Source organism: Catharus ustulatus, chromosome 2 (assembly GCF_009819885.2).
Source record: "Catharus ustulatus isolate bCatUst1 chromosome 2, bCatUst1.pri.v2, whole genome shotgun sequence".
Taxonomy (NCBI): Eukaryota; Metazoa; Chordata; class Aves; order Passeriformes; family Turdidae; genus Catharus; species Catharus ustulatus.
Genome location: NC_046222.1, coordinates 107898004 through 107918208, shown reverse-complemented (window position 1 = coordinate 107918208; position 20205 = coordinate 107898004). Strand labels below are relative to the sequence as shown.

The following is a 20205-nucleotide window of genomic DNA, read 5'->3' as shown; positions in this document are numbered from 1 at the left end:
AGCAAAGGAGACTTCTGCTCCTGAAACCATTGGGAAAACGGAGACTGACACAAATCAAGATGATGTGATGTAAACTGTTCTTTATATGTCTGTTATCCACCCAATTGGTAACCATGACTCAGGGAAGGTCCCATGATTTGCATGGGACTTTAGTCCAAAATGTATCCAAAGGTCTTAATAAGAACAATTGCTGGATTTTTACCCAAGTGCCACCTCTAGAGGGGAGTAGTAACTGACCACTGATTGGTGTTTTAATGGAAGTGACAGTATGGAGAGGTGGGAACAAATTAATAATACATTTCTAACTGCTATAGCCCTGAGTGGCCTAACAGGTTGCAGGAATTATACAGTTCCCTGCACACTCATAAATGCCACAGGAAAGGTCATTCTTCCTTCATGCTGCCATACTGACCAGAGTCAGGGAAAGAATAAGCCCAAGAACTTGAGGAAGATGGAACTGACATCATAGAGACTAGCTCTACCACTTGGGACAGGGTGGTCTTGGATATATGACAATAAGGCCTGGAAAATCCTGCCCAGACACAAAGATCAGGCTTGTACCCTTGAGGCTGTAATTCCAAATATAACAACATTTGATCATATTGAAAATCCAAATGGGAGGAACAAAAGATCTATCAATCCCCTTGTTACACATCCCACACTTTTCCATAGTAGAGTCAGAACTCTCCTTCCCTCTTTTGGAGTACTTACACACAGTAATTGTAAACATCTCAGCCGTTACTGATCATACTGAACAGCATACTGCAGATGCAATTTTGGCCTGACAGGAAGAAGTCCATGGTCTGTCTCATGTGGTTATACAGAACAGCTCTCAATTTCCTATTTGCTGTACATGGAGGTGTATGTGCTATTATTAATACCACTTGCTCTTACGTCGACCAGAGTGGAAGAATTAGGAAGGATTTGGCTGAAATTTGGAAGGGAACTCAAATTTTACATGCAGTAGCTTCCAGAAATAACACCTAAAACTTTGACCATATCTTCCACACCCTCACCTCACGGTTCCCAAACTGAGCCTGGAGAAACAAAGCATTCATTATAGTTGTAGGTATAGTTGGCATCTGTGTGATAGCTGGTGGGACAGCTGTTTGTGTGAACTGCTGCTGGGTTTAAATGTGGAAATAGAGACTTTTAGAGTCTGTTAGTCTCTAAAAAGGGGGGGAAAATGATGCTGTTTTGGTTTTTACTTTTTTTTTCTTTTATATATTGTCTGTATTCTTTACACATATAGTTGTAGCTTTGTAGCTTATAATTGCAGCTTAGCTTCAGCCTTTTCCTAGACAGGAAGACAAAACAAATTCCAGGATCCCTATGCTATCGTAGCTCTCCTTATAAACCAAGGTTGAAACCAGCTTTTTGAGACATATTTTTGTAAACAGGGCCTGGTCCCTACTGAAGGCAGGGAGAATTCAGAAGATACTAGAACTGGGGAGATCACTTCACCAGGTGCATTGTTAATTGTGGTGCTCTTTTCAGATATGCCAATTTGCAAAATCTACAAAAATTGTACACACGCCATGCAGGGTATGCATCTTTGGTGTTTTCCACCTAACAAGTTGTGCACCTGAGGATCCTTTATATAAAGGTACTCCTTTTTATCACCCTGTGTCTCACTCATTTTTAAGGCCCAATGTGGCTGCTACTGCTTGGCAGTGCGCAGAGAAGTAACCATACACACTTTGCTCCTTTCTATGCAATAGATATTGCACAGCAAAAGTCAATAATGTGTGAGTGGCTAACAGTTCAAGGATGCATCTCACAGTCAAGCAACAGACTCCTGCACACAGGGTTATTCTTTAAATGCACGAGGTTAAAATTGACATCCTGCACTTCAGTACTACATACATCACACCACTGACCACCAAGATCACCAAACAGCAAGGAAAAAAAAATACTGCGGCAAAAAACTAACAGAATTAAAAATTTACTAGAACAAATCAGGAAACTGAAAGCTTTGATTAACTTTGATAACAGATCATCTGTAAGTCATCAAATAAAAACACAGGGGAACTTTTCACTACACTTTTCTTATTCCTGGATTTTACAATCTTTCCTTTTCCTCCAGAGAGATTATTAAATTCTAAAAATTCCATACAGGTATTAACTAATACCAACTGGAATTATAAACAAATAGCTGAGGATGATTGTTCAGTGCACAGAATAAATAGAGATGCTGGTATCTCAGAGCTATTCTAAGCTAACCTGCATAATTCCTGGGTAATCTTTGCCCCGTTTCCCAAAAGTTAATTTAAAAATCTGCAAGTTTATCTTCTAAGAAAATTGTTAACCGTTTTTTGATTTATTGTTTGCTTCTTCTCAATGTTTTGTACAACTGTACTTTCTGTCACACTGTATCCACAGGATGATGTTACTTACATTCACTTTTGGTTTCATTTTGTCACTGATTTTGTAGCACTGTTATGCGGTATTTTAGCATCTGCACCATCCCAGTGCTTGGAATGATGTTGTTAAGAAAAGACCAGCACACTTGCTTATGTAATATACTATTATGACACATTTGGGTACAAAGGCATGCAAAATTCCCCACGAATGTGAAAAGATCTACCTATGCTCCTCTCACATGGCAAGTGGAATGCAGAAACTTTCCCTCTTCCCATGCACAATAAGAACTGCTAGGCACTTGTAGCACCTACCTAAATGAAAGGCATGGGCCAGGCCTGGAAACTGCAGGATTATGGAGAATTTACTTCAGTTTTCCAGCTTAAAACCAGATACCCAGATTTGAAAATATTAATATGACTTTTGATAAGAGACTTCAAATATCAGAGCTCAAGTCAGATTCAGCCTTGCTACATTATTATCTTTTTTAAATGCAAATTTAAGTAGTGGGTTGGTTTCTTTTATTTTATAGATATACTCGCTTTTCACAAAAAGGGAAAAATGAAAATTTCATGTGAAGGAACTATTTTTTATGAGAAATGGAATTTGATATCTATGACCACTGTACAGGTTATGCTTACATGAAAAGAAAGATGAGCCTTGATGTACAAGCCCCATGCAAATAAAGCATCATACATCTGAACACATTAGGAATGATGAGGCTTTTTTTAAGGTAAACTTTTGGAGCAGTGATTTTGGAACTCTCAGTCATCCAGGGAATATGGGCCACTATCAGAATAGAACTACTCATCTTTATAGAAAGCATCACATCAAACTGTACAATAGATAGATCCTAATATCCCCATCTTAAATCCACAGCAGTTGTATTTGTCAAGAGTAACCACTGAGCTGTGAATATTTTTATAAGCATAACAGATTTAACTTTTGTCGTCTTTAATTAATCCCAGCTATAAAAAGCTCCTTAAGTACCTCTTATTTACCGTGACTTACCTCACATCTAAGTGAAAAACCCTACAAAAATACAAATTGTGCTTAAAATGGTTTCCAGTTGAGAAAGTGTGTGGCAATAAACTAATCTGAGAAGCCAAATGTATGCAGGTTTAAAACAATTCCTTTTGCATAATGAGAAATAGAGGAGAACTTTCTGACCAAGTTGCTAATGGAGACAATTTAAAATAGTGCTTTCTTACAGTAACAGCAGTGGAAACTATTTAGCTCTTTTCATTTCCCACAGGATGAATATTGACTGAGTAATTACAGCTATAATCTCTTCAGTCTCTTTACAAAAGTTTTCTGCAGAATTATGTCATTAAGACAAGGCTTACTGTATGTAACGTCTATAATTCAATTGTGCTTAATGGTTCCGACCTACTTAATTTTACCCATTTTCCTTTGTATTTGGCATTTCATGAATGCTTTGTCATAGAAGTTTATGAAATAGATGATAAGCAGAACATAAAATTTTCAATTATCTATAGGTAAAGGTACTGACTTAATGGTATAACCAAAGGAAACATCCAGATGCCCATGAAGAATCAAAACCGTTTCAGAGGAAAAACCCCTATTTTTAAATTTAAATTCTATGCCTTAAGCACTGTGAAAAAGTGTACTTTTAAAATGTGTCTGAAGCACATTTACTCCTCACTGCCCTCCCTCCAAATAAATGAGCCAATTTTATACATATTTACAGTATTTAATAAAGATGTCCAAACCAGTGAAAGTTTTTACATAAATTTTTCAGCACTTAAAAGAAGGAAAAGCATTTAATTTGCTTTTAGCTCAGACAGTAAAAATAAATGGAAACAGAACAGCCTGCTGCAGAAAGAACACATTAAACCATTTCTCTCTGTGGGGAAAGGCAGTATCTCAATAGGATTAACAAACCCAAATTTAATTCAAGCAGTTACTAACTCTATCCTAATTTAAATGCTTACATGTTTGCTGCCTGACTGATAAATAATCAGTTTCTTTTGGAATCTGCACTAGTATATTTTACCAAATCCTTGAAAGTTATTCGATAGTGTTTTCTATAAATTCTTTGGCTACATACATTGAGGAAGTTAAATACATGTGAAATCTGCCAACTACAAGTACCTTAAAAATAGTACACATTTACAGATTATACAGAGATCAGAGTGCAAATGTCAAGAGAGAATTGTTGCAAAGAACTAAGTTACTTACAACATCCATTTTTACATCCCAAACAGAAGGCTGCAGACAGAACAAACTGCAGTTCTTAGACTTAGACATCTCTTTGAAGAGCTCCTTGGTCACCTACAAATGCCTCAAACTGAACCACTGCTTCATATATTAATGCAATCACTTTTAATTATAACCTGCAGTATCTGTCTCCTCTTTTTTTTCTTTTGAAGAATATAGAAGTTCAGAAACTGCTCATATAAAGAACAGAAATATTGGTTGTATTCCCATATGGAATTATAATGACTTTAGATTCTTTTATGTCTTCTGAAGATATTTTTGTAAGCAAAATATGAAAGCAGAAATCCATGCCAGTCCTCTGAAAGAGCTTTGGGTTATAGTGATTTTGTGAAAATGCTTAATTTTCTTCTTGCAGCATTTCTTCTATTTCTTTATCCCAGTTTTCATCACGCTTTTCTGATTCTGTCACCACCTCATACTCTTGAAGCTCTTGTTGCAATTCCTTCTCCCAATCAGCAGTTTCTTCTAAAAAGGGACAAATGATGTGTAAGAATTTAACAGACAATATTGAATGTTGCTTATTTATATAAAACTAGACGAATTTGCATTAAATCTCTCTTATATCCCCTAAACGTTATGGACTATTCTACTCAGAAACAAAAGGAACTTCCAAAATGTCACCTTCCTATTGATCACAAGTATGAATTAATTAATATACAAGACTATATTTCTATTTTCATACTATAATAAAGATATAAATTACAAATACACAGATAAGTCATTATGAGTGTCCCTTTGCAAGATCATTTTCTACAGTCTTTCACTCTGCTTTCAACTGAATCTCCATTTGCAATTTTAAATCTCCACAAAAAAAATGAAGTTTGTAAAAGTGTTTTATGGAAAAAAGAAATCAAGATCAAATACTGTGGCAGGTTTGAAACAAAGAAGAAACAACTCTCCTCACTGACATTTGTAGCTAGGCAAGCTCATTTAATCAGGGTTAAAGGTAATCATATTTCATACTTCAGGGCAAAAAATGAGTCAGAAGGCATTCCTGTGTTGTTAAATCTCTATTTTAATTAGCTCTACCTATCATAGGCAAGAGTGTGGGGGAGGAGATGGGCGTTAGATGTGTTACACGTTGGTTGGTACTTCAGCCTAGAAAGGAAGGTACACGATTCCAGAGTCCAAGTCCGTCCGGCCAGCTGAGAGCTCTCTGAACAAGTAACACATTAATGGCCAATTGAAACACTTTCATAATAGAACTAATGCAAGAAACTGATACTACTCATGACAATTCCTCAAGCTTGGCTATGTATTAGAGAAAAAAAAAATTCAGAAAGCAATGACTCAGCAAAATCCAAAGCATCTACATATACAAGTGTTGTCATAGTAAATTATGTATGGCCAGAGTCACATCATCACAGACTGTTTTCATGCTCTTCACACTGATACTAGTTTTTCTGAATTATTTTAATTAATAAGCTCCACTTAAATTCTTATCATCACTCTCAGACCTATTTGTTAAATTTTAACTGTTCCAAATGCCTGTAAACCTTTATAGGAAGAGGCCTCTTCAAGCTCATAGCCTGGTGCAAATATTGCCCTTTTAGCTGGTGCCAAAAGAAGAAAAAAGAGCCTGACTTTCAAATACTGTACATGACCTACAAGGATGTCAATTAAAGTAATTAATATGCAGAAGAACCTATGAAAGGGAAAGGAGATAAAAAGAAAAAAATAGCCCACATTCACTTTCATAAAAGAGCGACTTAAAACTCTTAGGTTCTTTGGATTTAAACCACTCACAGTTAACATTCTGTATAAGATGTGGTTTGACCAGGGCAAAAATTATCATTAATTTCTGCAATATCTCATTGAAGATTGTTTCATACACTTTGGAAAAATCAGTCACAGATCTATTTTTTAAAATTGGATTACAACTTTTTTCATTTAATTTAAATCAACCTGTCTTAGAATTGCTGTATGTAAGAAACAGAGGTAATGGTAGCTTTACCTTCTACTGCTGAAGTCTCTTCTTTCTTTTTGTCTAGCACTAGTTGTTCCATTTCTTTTCTTAGATCTTCCTGATTCAGATTACAAGAATCAAAAGCATCACTCACAAATTCTGATACACCCGGACTAGTGGAAATCTCTTCCTCATCCTGCAACAAGACACTTTAGTATAAACTTTTCCAGACAGGGTAGAACAAGTTACCAATACATACTTCCACTCATGTGACTGCTTTTAAATAGAGTTGGCAAACCTCAAATGCATTACTCTCACAACTCTGTCTCTTTTTGGTTACTTAAGAGTATTTTTGTACAAACAAAAATGTTACATATTTGTAAAATGGAAGACATTCAGCTGTACTGAAGATGATCTGCTTTATATTTCAGGCTGTCTTTTTGTGCTCTTAACAACTTTAATTCTTAGTTTGCAATCTTCAGGAACAATAATAAACTCCTGAGTAGTTTAGAACAGGAACTATATATTAAAAATTTGACCACAATTCAGTAAAAGCATTCTACACTAAAGTAAGATTAAGAGAGGACTATTCTTTGGAAATCTTTGCCCACTGCATATTATTGGCAAGTGAATGCACAGCTCTGCTTCTGCCAAGAGTGTTCTCTGGCACCAATTTAACAATTCAGAAATGAACAAGGGTCATTACGTATATAAGGTAAAGGTTTTTGCAGTACCAAGCAAAAGTGAAATAAAACAGTGTTGCTATTGCAATGCATAATTTAGATTTTCTATACTTCAGCCTGACCACAGCTTAAAGAGTTGGACAGAACATGGCATACAAATATATTTTTATGAAGGTACTGCTAGTGTCTCAATGCAATGCTAACCTACTCCAAACATTTTGGAAATTTCACTGCTGACAGTAGAATCACATCATAATCTGTAGGATACTAAGGAAAACATTCTTCAGGTAAACTCCTGTTTCTGCAACTGAAAATGAGTTTCAAGATTATATGCTAAAAATTAATATCACAGCAAAACAGCAGCAGGTTAGGACTGTCAGGTACTATACTACTATGATTTCATAGCAGAACTTATTCAAAAATATGCATAATTACTTATTAAGGAACAGTTTCACATACTAAATCCCAGATAAAATATAACAGCATTTTTACCTCTTGTGATTTTATTTGAGGCTTTATTGTAACAGGCGGTGTTTTTGGCCGTACTGTTTCTATCAAGGGGAAAAAAAAAAGAGGTAGATAACATTTAAACATACAAAAATCTCATTTAATTTGCATAGCTATTAAATATGCAAGGAAATACTATATTTTAAGGAATCCTTGTGGTTAAAGGCTGAATTTAGTCACAAGTGAACCATTTTCAAAAACAAAGAGAAACAATTTTCTGTTCTTAATTAAGACAAATTTAGCTAGTCATTTCCTCATTACGGCTCCAAACTTCATAGACAAGACCCCTCTGACCCTCAAAATGACATCCTAAGATCTTTAAAGTTACACATGCATAGACTTGGTCATGAAATCCAGTCACTGTTTATCACAGCAGTTCTCAAACTCCTCTGGCTGGGTACTAGTGCTGACACGGGTGCCAATTAGCTCTTGGGCAGACCAGACTGCACACGTACTATGCACACCCCTAAGGGCACATGAGAACAGTGTTCTGCAGCCTCACCTTTCACACAGGCAAAGGAAATCACTGAGAAACAAACCCTAGAAGCTCAATTTCCTAAGGAAACTCACTGTATTTAGAGCATGGTGCTAGGAAGACAATTGTTGACAAGCAAGGTTAGATCTTTTTCCTGGCAGGTAAAGGAACATCCCAGCTTTCTTCCTCATGCAGCTCTCAGGGGAGAGGAGTTATCATGAAGAGCTAGGTGGCTGCAAGAACAATTAACATACAGGGGCTGCGGTAGTGGTAGAGTGCTTGCTTAGCAGTTCTCTTTGCTTAAACATGCAAAGCAGCTCTAAGCTTGCAGCTCTGCTTCCTACAGGGTGCCCAGGTGGATCCTTTCTGCTAACTCAGCAATTTTTGATTTTTTTGTGTTTAGTTTTTAAAATTAATATCAGTTTTAATTAAAAACATTACCTAATTGGCAGCTGTCACTGCTTTTATATCTCATGTACTCAATGGCCACCGCTCTGTCCCATCTTCTCTTCCTTCCACTTGCCTATCTCCAGAGGATCTCTCACTGCACCCAACACTGCAGCCACAGGCTCCAGCAGTCCCTGCTTGGGGAAGCTGCAGGTCATGGCAGTAACTCTTGGCTGTTCAAGAGAGGTGCCTCAGGCCCCATCTGCTGCTCTGGTGTAGGTGGGACACAGCTGCTCTGCACTGGGCCATGCCCCAGTCCGGTGTGACTGACATGCCATTAGCATCATTCTGGACCTACTGGCATGGCAGCATCTCCACTGCAGTGTGCTGTCATCCCAAAGCGACCTAGTTCCTAACTACAGAGCTACTAATTCCTAGAGAAGGGTTAGAGCTTGGCATTTCATTATAGATCTTATACAGCCTTTACACTAGAATGAGGAATGTCTCCATTTGTCTTTTCCTTTCACATCAACCACGGTCATTTAATGTTCTGAAAAGAGTGGCTAAGGAGGAGGCAGACAAATGGAAGGATAACAATTCTATTTTATAGACACTCAGCTTTAAGAAGAAAGCCTGAACATTATGGAGAACTACCAACAGGCAATTACTTCCAGTTTTAGCCTCCAATTAGGGAATCCAACTTTCAAAAAGGTTACTTATACCAAAAATAACATGTATGATTCAGCGCTTCCCAATTCTATGCAATTTCCGAGTGAAACAAAACATGCATTTACTACAGTCTGGTACATGCATCTTTGCCATTACAGAACATGCAGCCATTAATAAATCTATCTGCATATCCCATATGTATGGATTGAAATGTAGAAGAGCTGCAACAGGGCAAAAGACAGTGGAGCTCTTTGTTTTTTTAAAATGCTTTGCTTTAGTCACAATGGGAATTTTACTAGAATCCAGCAACTTCCACTTTGACTGAATGGTACTTTCCAAGGGTTTGGATGACTCAAACACAACATTTTTGTTGTTCAATAGGATCAGATGCCATCTCTCCTGTAAAGTTGAGACACTTCAGTTAAAACAGCCATAGTTTTGGGACAGTAAACAACTATCCTGAATAAATGTAGTGGGAATTGATGCCTCCTGGTTTACAGTATATTCTGGAGTAGCCTGTCCTGTCGGCATTGCTTGGATGGTAATGCTGACAGGGCAGGCTACTCCAGAATCTGCTCAGAGAAAACTACTTTTTCCACCCTAGGTGGGGACCTTGACTAGGTTGACACAGGCATACTCCAAACAAAACCTATGAGAAGCATGAGACAAACTGACAACAAAGGTACGTATGCAACATGGAAGCCCAGCTTTGTAATTCCATCTGTAGCCTCCCCTTCACCCCTAAGTTCAGCTGCCCATCCAAGGAACAAAGGCCCAGCTGAGTAACCTTAGCTCAGACTGTGCAGAAGATTACTAAGCTGTGCATAAGACCTGTGAAAAAGGCTGTAAAAAGAATAAGAAAGGTGACTCAAGAGGAAAAATACCTACAAGGAAAGATATTACATTCAAAAAGGAGGAAAAACAAGTTAACTTGGCAGTGATCAGCTGACTGTCAGTCAGGCAAGAAGTGTCAACAGGACATAAGTACTAATGGATCTCATGGAGGACAATTGATATTGGAGATATGAGAACCATTCCAAGGTGCAGCAAAGGCTTTCTCCTTCTGCCCAGTGAGCCTGCCAAGATCCTTCAGATGTCCTACCAGGGATGGTGAGTGTACCTAGGTTAAGCTGAGTATTAACGAGCTACTAATTTTCCTTTATGTTTCTGCCAGTACAGTAATTTCACAATTATAAGCCGCACTTCCGGGTGCCAGCAACTTTTCATTCTTTGTCCATACATAAGCCGCACCTGATTATAAGCCGAACGTTACAATACAGAGTGTGATAAAAGGTATCTGTTCTATCACCATCTGTTAAGGGTGGGCGCAGTGATCCTTATCTCCATGGGAGATATTCTGCTAATGGGCCATCCATTGAAACCAGGCAGGGCATTGTTCTTTATCTTTTCACAACCCATCCTTCCTCCAGCCAGTCATTTTCTGCTAATGGCCATTGAGTCCCACTGCGTGACTGATAAAATTACTGCATCCCATTGAAAGTTGCTCCAGCCAGGGCAAAGAGCCCAACATTTCTTACCAAGATAAAAACAGAGGTTTTGGGACACTAAGGGAGCCCCTTTTTCCACTGGACTCCAGAGGAAAACCGGATTTCTCCACATCACCACTGGACCTCCGGAGGGAAACTGCACCTTCTGCAGGAGCACTGCTCCAACTGAATCACATCTGTCACTGCAGGAGGATGCAGCCACCATTTAATGGGACTGCTACCAACACCCTGCCTGACAGGGTGTCAGGTTGTACTCTGTCAGGGTTTGGAGTTTGTTTCTTTGTAGTACTGTATTTCTATTTTAATTTCCCTAGAAAAGAACTGTTATTCCTAATTCCCATATTTTTGCCTGAAAGCCCCTTGATTTCAAAATTATAATAATTTGGAGGGAGGGGGTTTACATTCTCCATTTCAAAGAGAAGTTCCTGCCTTTCTCAGCAGACACCTGTCCTCCAAACTAAAACAGCAACTTTTTGTTCTTTGTTCGTATATAAGCCGCACCTGATTATAAGCCACACTTTGGGTTCAGACCAAAATTTTAGTCAAAATGGTGCGGCTTATAATCGTGAAATTACTGTAACTGCTTTATACTGTTTAAGCCACAGATATTCCTGCTTGCAGAATCCATTAACATGCAAAGAGGTCCAGTGGTTCATAAGAGGTCAGTAAGAATCACCTGTAGAAACTGATCAATGTAACTGAAGAGATATTTGTTGAAGCAGCTTTTTCATCTCAAGGCTGAATCTCAGGTAACTTCCTGGTCCCCATTTTTTCTGTTTCCACAGTCTGCACTCTACCACCACAGTAGTTCTACCCCTGTATCACTCACTAACTTCTGAGAGATGAGCAAAAACCAAAAGCAAACCATATGCCAGCTGGCTGGGTTGGCTAGTACCTGTTGTGTGATCAAGTGAACCAAAGGTATCTCCTACTTCTTTCTGACAAGTCAAAAATCACACCTAAGACCACTAATGGTCATGAGCTGTCATAAGCCAAGTACAATGTTTCTTCTCTTGAGATTTCCACTCTTCTGACAAAGTTGGCTGAAACTGGAAAAAAGCTTAAAAGCACCAGGAGCCTCCTCTTCCCCAATCTAAACAAAGAAATCAAGTATGGTGAGAGAAGCCCTGATTTAATAGGTAATCCAGGACAAAAATGTCATGGCATCTGATGTATACAGTGAGCATTTGTTGATGCCTAAAGATTTTTAGCTTTCTAAATATATTTGTAGCTTTGTATATTTATAATATATAGCTGTATAGTTTCTAGCACTTTCTCACACTTTAGAACAGTAGTTACCCTTTTTCACATATTATGCCACATTCTTGAAATTCTGCTTGATCTTATTTTTAAGAAAAAGAGTTTTTAACAACCACATCCAGTTTTGCACTATCACCTGGGCTGAAATAGTAAGATATTTTGTACCTATAACAAGATATAGGGCTAAGAATCCTTGGAGGGGCTACAACGGGGCAGATCCCAGGGTGGGTTAGCAGGGCAACTGTTCTCCTATTGGATGTACTTGCTAGACATGCTAACTAATTAAACTTAGAAAAATTGTGAAAATTTGATGCTGCACATGCATATAGGTATTATATATATGCAACTGAAAGCTTTCATTAAAAGACTGCTCTTTATGTTATCTATTTTATTATTGTTTGAAAAAGTTTTCTTCCAATTTTGGACAACAGCAGGATGCTAAGTTAATGAGTTGTGCTAAAACAAATGTTTCCCATACCTTTCAGTTCACTATCCTCTTCTCTGCCTTTGCTCTCTTCCTTTCCTGCTGCTTGCTGTTGAGCTGCAAGTGCGGTGAGTTGTGCAGACTGTTTAATTAGGGACACCCTGTAGAAATAATTTCTCCAGAACACCTCCTCCTTTACACTAGAGAGAAAACAGATTTTGATTATTACATTTGGAATATGATTCCTTTTGCCATCTAGCAGTGAAATAAAATTAAATATGCAGAGAGGAGGAGACATAGCTGATATATAAGTAAAAATTTAAAAAATAAATTTGTGATATTAACACATTCTAAAATGTCCATTATTTTAGAAGTTCCTGATCTCTCACAAGACATTTGCAATTGACTTGAACCTACAGTACTATTTCATTATCTGCACTTTAATCCACAGGCAACAAAAGGCAGAAATGGCAAGATCTGTGGGGAGGAACTTGTGTAAGTTAAGAAAGAATGAAGTTACCTTCACACCTATACAGGTAAACACTGACCACTGAGACAAAGAACAGGGGAAAAAATTTTAAGCAATGTGGTAGAAAAGGCAAGGATAGAATAACCAGAGGCTGAAGACAGAGCATCAGAGAATATGGCCAGATCTTCAGAACTGACAACAGAGAAGAAGGTAAACAGAATGAGGAGCTGGGAAGGTTTATGAAAGGAGGAGATTCAAGACAGAAAATGTCACAAGGAAAGATTTTCTTTTCTGTTTCCATCTTTAGACAGGGAGACTATGTTGGGAATTCCCACTTAAATAGAAAGTTGAGCTGTGAAACAAGTGTTAGGAACAGAGTTTGGGACTGGACAAGGAATAACAACTCTAGAGTAAAGCTCTGCAACACAGAGCTTTTCCCATTTCCTATCCAAATCAAGATTTTCTTGCTTGCATTGCTGCTATTTTGTGAAACATTCTATTACCATTTCTCTGGGGGTGGTCTCTATCTATAATCACCTTTCTGGGATTCAGTTACAACAACAGATCTGGACATTTTTATTGCTGCCTTTACCTTTCTTTGGAGAAAAAAAAAATTAATTTAGTACTCTGGACATGGAAGGGGCCTCTCCCATACTCAAGTCAACAGGTGCTCATTAGTTCTGTTTCACAGATATACTTTTTTTCTTACCTCACTCTGCTAAATTGCAATGCACATGCAATACTCCATGTGTTAGACACTAGCATACACATACATGTACATATTAGAAGAAAGTAAAGAACTGAAGGAAGTGAGAGGAACAAGGAGTCATTTATGAGTATATACAGACATATTAAAAGCATGATGGTACAGTTACCAGCAGAAATTACTTACTGTTTGGGAACAAGGTCAAACCTCATCCTATTGAGAAGCTCATCTTCTTGTAACATGACCAGTGCAACAGGGTACATTTGATCAAAGTCAAAATGAAACTGCACACCTGCCGGAGGGTCTCGCAGAAAATTCCGTTTATCCTTTGAAGAAAATATTTATGGCCATTAAATGATATCAGAAAAAGGACACCATATTTCACACACAAGAGCAGCAAAGCCTTTCTAAAAATAAAAACTATATTGAGGATCTGCTTTGGTTCAAGTTGAAACTGATAGAACTATTTACTCTTGCACATGATTGGTGTGGTGACAGACAAAAACCCAGTAGCTTTAATTCCTCCAAGAGAAAATTTCAAATCTTACAGTCAGTGAAATACTTACTGCTGATAAGGCCAGTATTTGTTGTTGAATTGTCTCTTCTTCATTGCTGTCTACCCAGGGAGGCACTGCTGCTTCTAGTATTGAAAGGAGGAAGATAATTGCATGTATAATAGTTGGAAAGAATCCACTCCAAATAACAGACCTTACATAAGGTAACACAGAGGGTCACAAAAGTAAGCCAGTTACACCAGTTTGCCAAGTCATTGTATCTTTTTCCTAAACTAAGTCTATAGTGTAAGAGAGAAACCCTAGGAATGGATCTTTGCTTATCAGAGCCAAAAAATAATAACTAAATAGTTGATGATCTCTGTTATTACAAAATAAAAACTGTGGGATTTCTTTGCAGCATGCACCAGTCAGAATTTGGTGCCTCTTAGTTTAGCTACTGAAGTAGTGCTGTATAACTGGTTAAGGTGCCTGCAAACAGCACTTCCAGAGCCACTTTAAATGTGCAAACTTTGTCTAAATCAAGTTTGCAAAGTAACTTACACCCAGAAGACACCAACTCTTTAACAGTGGAGAAAAATGTTATAATTTTTTTATTAATTACAACCTGTTATATACTGAGTAAGCCTACTCCAGTTCAGCTGGTTTATATTGTTATGCAGATACTTCCAAAATAGTTCTTTGGGCTGGATAGAGAGATAAATAAACTATTGTAGATGTATGGATATTTATCAATCTCTTCACTGTCAATGCAAATTCAGCCTACAATGTGACAATATGACACATCTATAGCAGATAAATAATTCTTGTGCCCTTAAACGAACAACACTTATTTGCCTGTGCAGCTGATAGCAGCAAGACCTTTCACCCACATGCATCCACATCAGATGCTGATGCTTCTTTCAGTCAGGCCATCTGTTATTCTCCTTTGGCCAATCTAGCTACCTATTTTTATGAAGCTTTTAGAAATATATTAGGAGAATTCCAAGTTTACTAACAGACAAAAAGACAGAAATACACACAACACAATCCCATAAGCGATCTTGCAAGAAGAAACCAGACCAACATACTAAGTACAAACACAGTGAAAAATTTTATCACAATCCATTTAAAATCAGTTCTTTTTCAAGATTAACAGTCACTATATACTCAAACTGTCAGAAATTATTGCATTCAGGTAACATGACAAAAAAGCTAGAAGTCAATGATGAAATACAATGTGAGAAAACAACTTTACTAGTAGCATGGTGATCTTTGAGTTTATTTCATAAAGCAGAATTTGGTTATAAAAGCAAATCTAAACCAACTAGATAACGTAACACTAACCTCACTTAAAATCTAATCTTCCTATTGCACCATAGGCATTAAGTTCTGCCAGAGTGTGTTTCATTACATGGTGTTTTGATAGAGTAGTTTTACATATAAGTCAATTATCCAGCTTTCAGCAAGGTTTTACTTTTGTGATGTTAGGCATCATCAAAAAAACCATATATTACCTGATTTTTTGGTTTGCTGCTCTTGGACAAATTTCTTCTGTTCCTTCTGAAAATCTCCAATAATTGTCTAAAATAAAAATTAGGGAACCACATTTAAAAAAAATTAAAATTCACTCTTATTTTATGTTCAGTCAGAAAGTGCTTTCAAATACAGTGCATATTCTTATTTCTGTGGTGGCCCTTCCTGTAAGTTAAAAATCTTTCATGTCAATCATACTTCCTTTTACTGAAACATTTGATTTTGCATTTAAAACTATGCTCTCAACATTATATTTATAGTTTTATCAAGTTCGGGGGACAAGGAAAAAAATGGAAAATCTTAGCTGATAATTTGAACATTGGCATACTATGCATGTCCACTTACTGTCCCACTGTATCAAATACAGACAAAACACACTCCTTAGACTTATTTAAACATGTTTTTAAAGCACTAACACTTAGAGATACCCTTGGCCTTACAGAAATTTCAAGAGTTGCCTAAGAAATATATCCATTGCAGGAAACTAGACTTTCAAAATTGTAAAGCTGGATTTCAGAACATCTGCTTAGCTGAAACAAAATAACTTCTCCACTTATGTTGTTGACAAATTTTCATTTAAAAATCATACTTAGAAATATTCTATATTGAATTTAGAGTTTTAAAAAAGGAGAATGGACTCAGAATTTGGAATGCCATAATTTAGTAGTAAGAATGCAAATGTTCTGTGGTTGAAAGCAGAGGCAAAAAAGATAAAGCTAGAAAAGAATATTTAAACCACTCCCAAAATACAACTCTTATGCAGTGACATCTATGGATTAACAACTTGCCAAAATGCACAGAAGTCTTAGAGCTAAATCCTGATAAATTCCTATACTATTTTTTTCCTTCAGTATTTCAGTTTAAGATTACTGTCAGTGAGAGAACTATGGTAGTGTCAGTTATACAAACATTATTGTGGTTCCTTGTGGATTATTGTGGTTCTAAAGTTATGTTAAGTTTTTTCTACTTATGGAATAAAATAATTTATATAGTGTAGGAAGAAAACTTTAGTATGATACAGGTATAATCTTGTTTCTCCTGTATGTAATATTGATTAATCGAAACAGGCAACTCATATTACTCTAAGACATTTACAGAAAAAAGAAAATTGTATTTAAGGCATAAAATATGCTGTAGGTACTTAGCTACAGTTTCTTAGTAGCATTATTATTAGTTCATTAAATTAACAAATAACCTTGTTACTTGATTTTTCCTTTTTGATGTAGATCAAAATAACATTAGACTCTGATATTACTGTAGAAGGAAATAGATCTCTGCCATTATTATACAGACAACTGTCAATGAAATCTGCAGACAAAATATAAAATGTGATCATAACAGAAATTAATTTGATGTCACTTGATGATTTGTTTGGAAGACAACATGAACACTAATTATATCAAGAACTAGAATTCTATTGTATTAAAAAATAAACAGGCAGTGCTGTAGTTCCCCAGAAGGGCTGTCTGAGAGACAGGGGCAGGAAAAGGGGTGTGCCTGTGTCAGACACTCCTGGATACACAGTCTGCTACATCTGGGACAGTTTTGACCAGCATCCTTTCCTTTCCCTTCCAAGATACTCTCAACAGCAAACACAGAACACTTCATGGCACTTATTGCTGCCTTTTTACTTTTTTCTTTTCCTTCTGCCAAGTTTGTGGCTTAAAGCACTGGAAGAACACTTGCTGGCACAAGTTAAGGAACTGGAGCTGACAGACAGGAACAGAGAGGGCAAGAACCACGCGGCAAGGTCAGGGTGGGGAAAAGAACAGGACAGTAACACGGTGTTTCATTATCTCACTGGTTCTTATGAAACTGTACCTGTCTATCCCTAAGGTCCTAGGACAGTATGTACAACACCAAGCTAATTCTGACTTTTGCACATAGCTGCCTTTAAGATGAAAGCTACCTCATTTCTTTTTTTCCAACTAAATAATCTATGGGGCAAAAACAAACCAGCCCACACATCTTGGGACAGACATTCCCCAACTGCCTGTCTCAAATTCTTTCACCTATATCAGCATTTTTCATATTTGCTTCTGGTCTTTCTCCAGCGTATCAGCACCCTGACGGAACTGAACAAACACAGGTACAGCACTGAGAAAAGCAGGGTGACCATTTTTTGGCAACTCTGCCATGAATAAACATTTCAGTCACACCATTCATCATGATAAGAGATGCATACATATCTCTTGAAAGACAGATTAAAGAAATGTTATCAAATGCCAGATTTGCCACATGTTGTAACAACGGTAAACAAACAGATCTTTCAGATTAAGTGTCTAGAAATAAATTACCTTATCGATGATACTGTCAATTTTTCCTTCTTCTACAGACTTCTTTATTGTCTGTGCTGTTTCAGCAACAGACTCAGATATCTTTTTTGTAGCAGCAGAGGCAAAATTGAAGAGGTAACCTTTCACAGACAAAAAAAGATAGACCTAAGAAAATATTTCTTTACATCCAGTACTCCTTCTACATTTATTTTTCCCTCTCTATAGACATTTAGATACCTACTCAAAAGTTTCTTTCAAAATAACTGAAGTTGACTAATGGCCTACAAAAAAAACATTAAAATACTATTTATCCTTTTCTGGTTTATAGTCTTCAATCATGATGATGATCGCAACTTTCTGTAAATCAAATATTTATACATGAACCATGTTTACTAAATCAAACTTCGTTAATGGTCCTTGAAATACTCCTTTCCAATGAGTTTTCTGAAGCAACGTGTTTTTCCTGATTTCATATAAATATTTTGGAAACATTAAGCCATAACGTAACTTAGCCACAGTATTAAAACAGAATTATATATTTCTTTAAGAAAATCAACATGCACAATAAATTCTTATAAACTGAGGCAGCAAATCCACAAAAGATTTCGGGCAGGTAACATCTCCTTTAAAAGTCTTAGCGTACAAGCTTGTTCTTCATGCTTGCCTTTATCTACTTTACATTGTCTTCTCTTTCAGGTATCCCTAGAAACTCTCATATGGAATTGTTTAAGGTGCAAAATGTGCAGAGACATTCGCTGTTTGATGACATTCTGGCATTATTGAACAAAGTGGTTTTGGCCCTCCTGGAACCACGCTGAAGAGCAAAATGCTTTTTATTTCCAATAAGGGCAAACATTCTTTTGAACTAAGATGCTTATAAAACTGCAGAAGGGGTGGTACTTAGCGTTAGAAAAACAGGATTAGTGGTGGAAAATAACACTTTCAAGTGACTAAGAGACTCATCTTCTAAGTGTATGCCTGTATTAAGAACACGTATCTAACAATATTATTAGTTCACACTGGCAAAACGCTCTTAATTTCTATAACGGCATGATAATGAGTAAAAAATAACGTATATAAGGTTTGATTTGACCAGTAAACTTCTTTATCTGCCAGGGGATTCTTTTTACACAGCTACCCAGGTTGTTTGCTATGAAGAAGTTTCTAGGATTATGTGTTAAAACAGCAAGAAAGCCTTTCCACCACAACTCTGGTGTCACAGACAATGACCATTGACCACTGAACCAAATTTTCACTCACATGTGAAAATGAGCAATAACAGCCAAAACTTATTCTTCCCCTGAAAATCAGTCCTTTTTCCTTCCTGAACAGTCAGAGCAATTTGCAGATTAGAACAATCAGAGCAAACAGCAGATTAGAATCAATTTACCACAACTAGACAGGGCTTTGACCAAACAACACAGACTAAACTGCTGCAGTTCAGGTTGCCCAAGAGTTGAACGCACAGTAGAAGAACCAGCTCAGATGAACCTCTCAGATTATACTGATCCAGAATTTCAGAGCATCAATTAAAAAACCCCAAAACTTCTTTTTTTTTTTTCAATCTTTAGTAATGAGTATAGGTATATATTAGACTATTTTATCCAAAAATTCACTGCAGTAAAGTGGGAATTTTACTCATAGCAAGTTACAACTTGGCCCCATCCCTGGCAGTGTTCAAGGCCAGGCTGGATGGGGCTTTAAGCCTGGTCTAGCAAAAGGTCTAGCCCACGGCAGGGGGCTGGAATGAGATCATCTCCAAGGTCCTGATTCTAAGACTGCAGACATGTTCAACAAAACCATCAAACCCCATTCTTTACCTATGAAAAACCCACAAACGCCCTTAGCAATCTATGAAGTACAGTATTTACACAGACAGATCTATTCTCGCTACACACAGACCTCCTCCCATAGTGTCAACACAACAAATATATAAGAAATGCTCCTCCTTTAAAAGCAAGGAAAGAGGCGATAACCGAAAGGCACACTTGCAGCCTGGTTTCCTTAGTTCATATTGGAAAGGTGGCAGTCCCGGACACTCACTGCCGAATCCTTTGGCCTGGCTAAGCAGCGCTTCCGAGTCCCCCTGCAGCTCGCCCTGCTCCTGCTCGGCCGGCCCTGCCTCCGCCTCCTCCTCCTGCAGCTCCTGCTCCGCGGGGCCGCTCCTCTTGCCGGCGGGCAGCAGCTGCTCCTCGCCCGCCCGCTCCAGCCCCAGCCAGCTGCCCAGGCCGCGCAACATGGCTCAGGGGCGGCAGCCGCGCTCGGGCCGCGCCGGCGCCGCTGCGGAAACCGGGCCGGCCCTGCGC

At 37.6% G+C, this 20205-nt stretch overlaps 1 protein-coding gene across 1 annotated transcript; it reads right to left on the bottom strand.

Moving 5' to 3' along the window:
• Window positions 1-4054: 4054 nt before the first annotated feature.
• SYAP1 (synapse associated protein 1) lies at window positions 4055-20187 on the bottom strand. The gene is made up of 9 exons (XM_033052449.2): window positions 19943-20187; window positions 17921-18039; window positions 15605-15671; window positions 14163-14236; window positions 13783-13922; window positions 12476-12621; window positions 7684-7742; window positions 6557-6704; window positions 4055-5067 (listed from the first exon to the last, which is right to left on the bottom strand). Exons 1-9 carry the CDS (start codon window positions 20136-20138, stop codon window positions 4940-4942), a joined length of 1077 nt encoding a protein of 358 aa, XP_032908340.1. The 5' UTR covers window positions 20139-20187; the 3' UTR covers window positions 4055-4939.
• Between the last annotated feature and the right edge of the window lie 18 nt (window positions 20188-20205).

What these genes read in the sequence shown, in the direction of transcription:
- SYAP1 (XM_033052449.2), bottom strand. Translation starts at nt 20,138, where the DNA reads ATGTTGCGCGGCCTGGGCAGCTGGCTGGGGCTGGAGCGGGCGGGCGAG. An exon ending in GCAGCAAACCAAAAAATCAG is followed by an intron (nt 14,237 to 15,604) that starts GTAATATATGGT and finishes TTTCAATACTAG; the next exon opens with AAGCAGCAGTGCCTCCCTGG. An exon ending in TTTGACCTTGTTCCCAAACA is followed by an intron (nt 12,622 to 13,782) that starts GTAAGTAATTTC and finishes TTTTCTCTCTAG; the next exon opens with TGTAAAGGAGGAGGTGTTCT.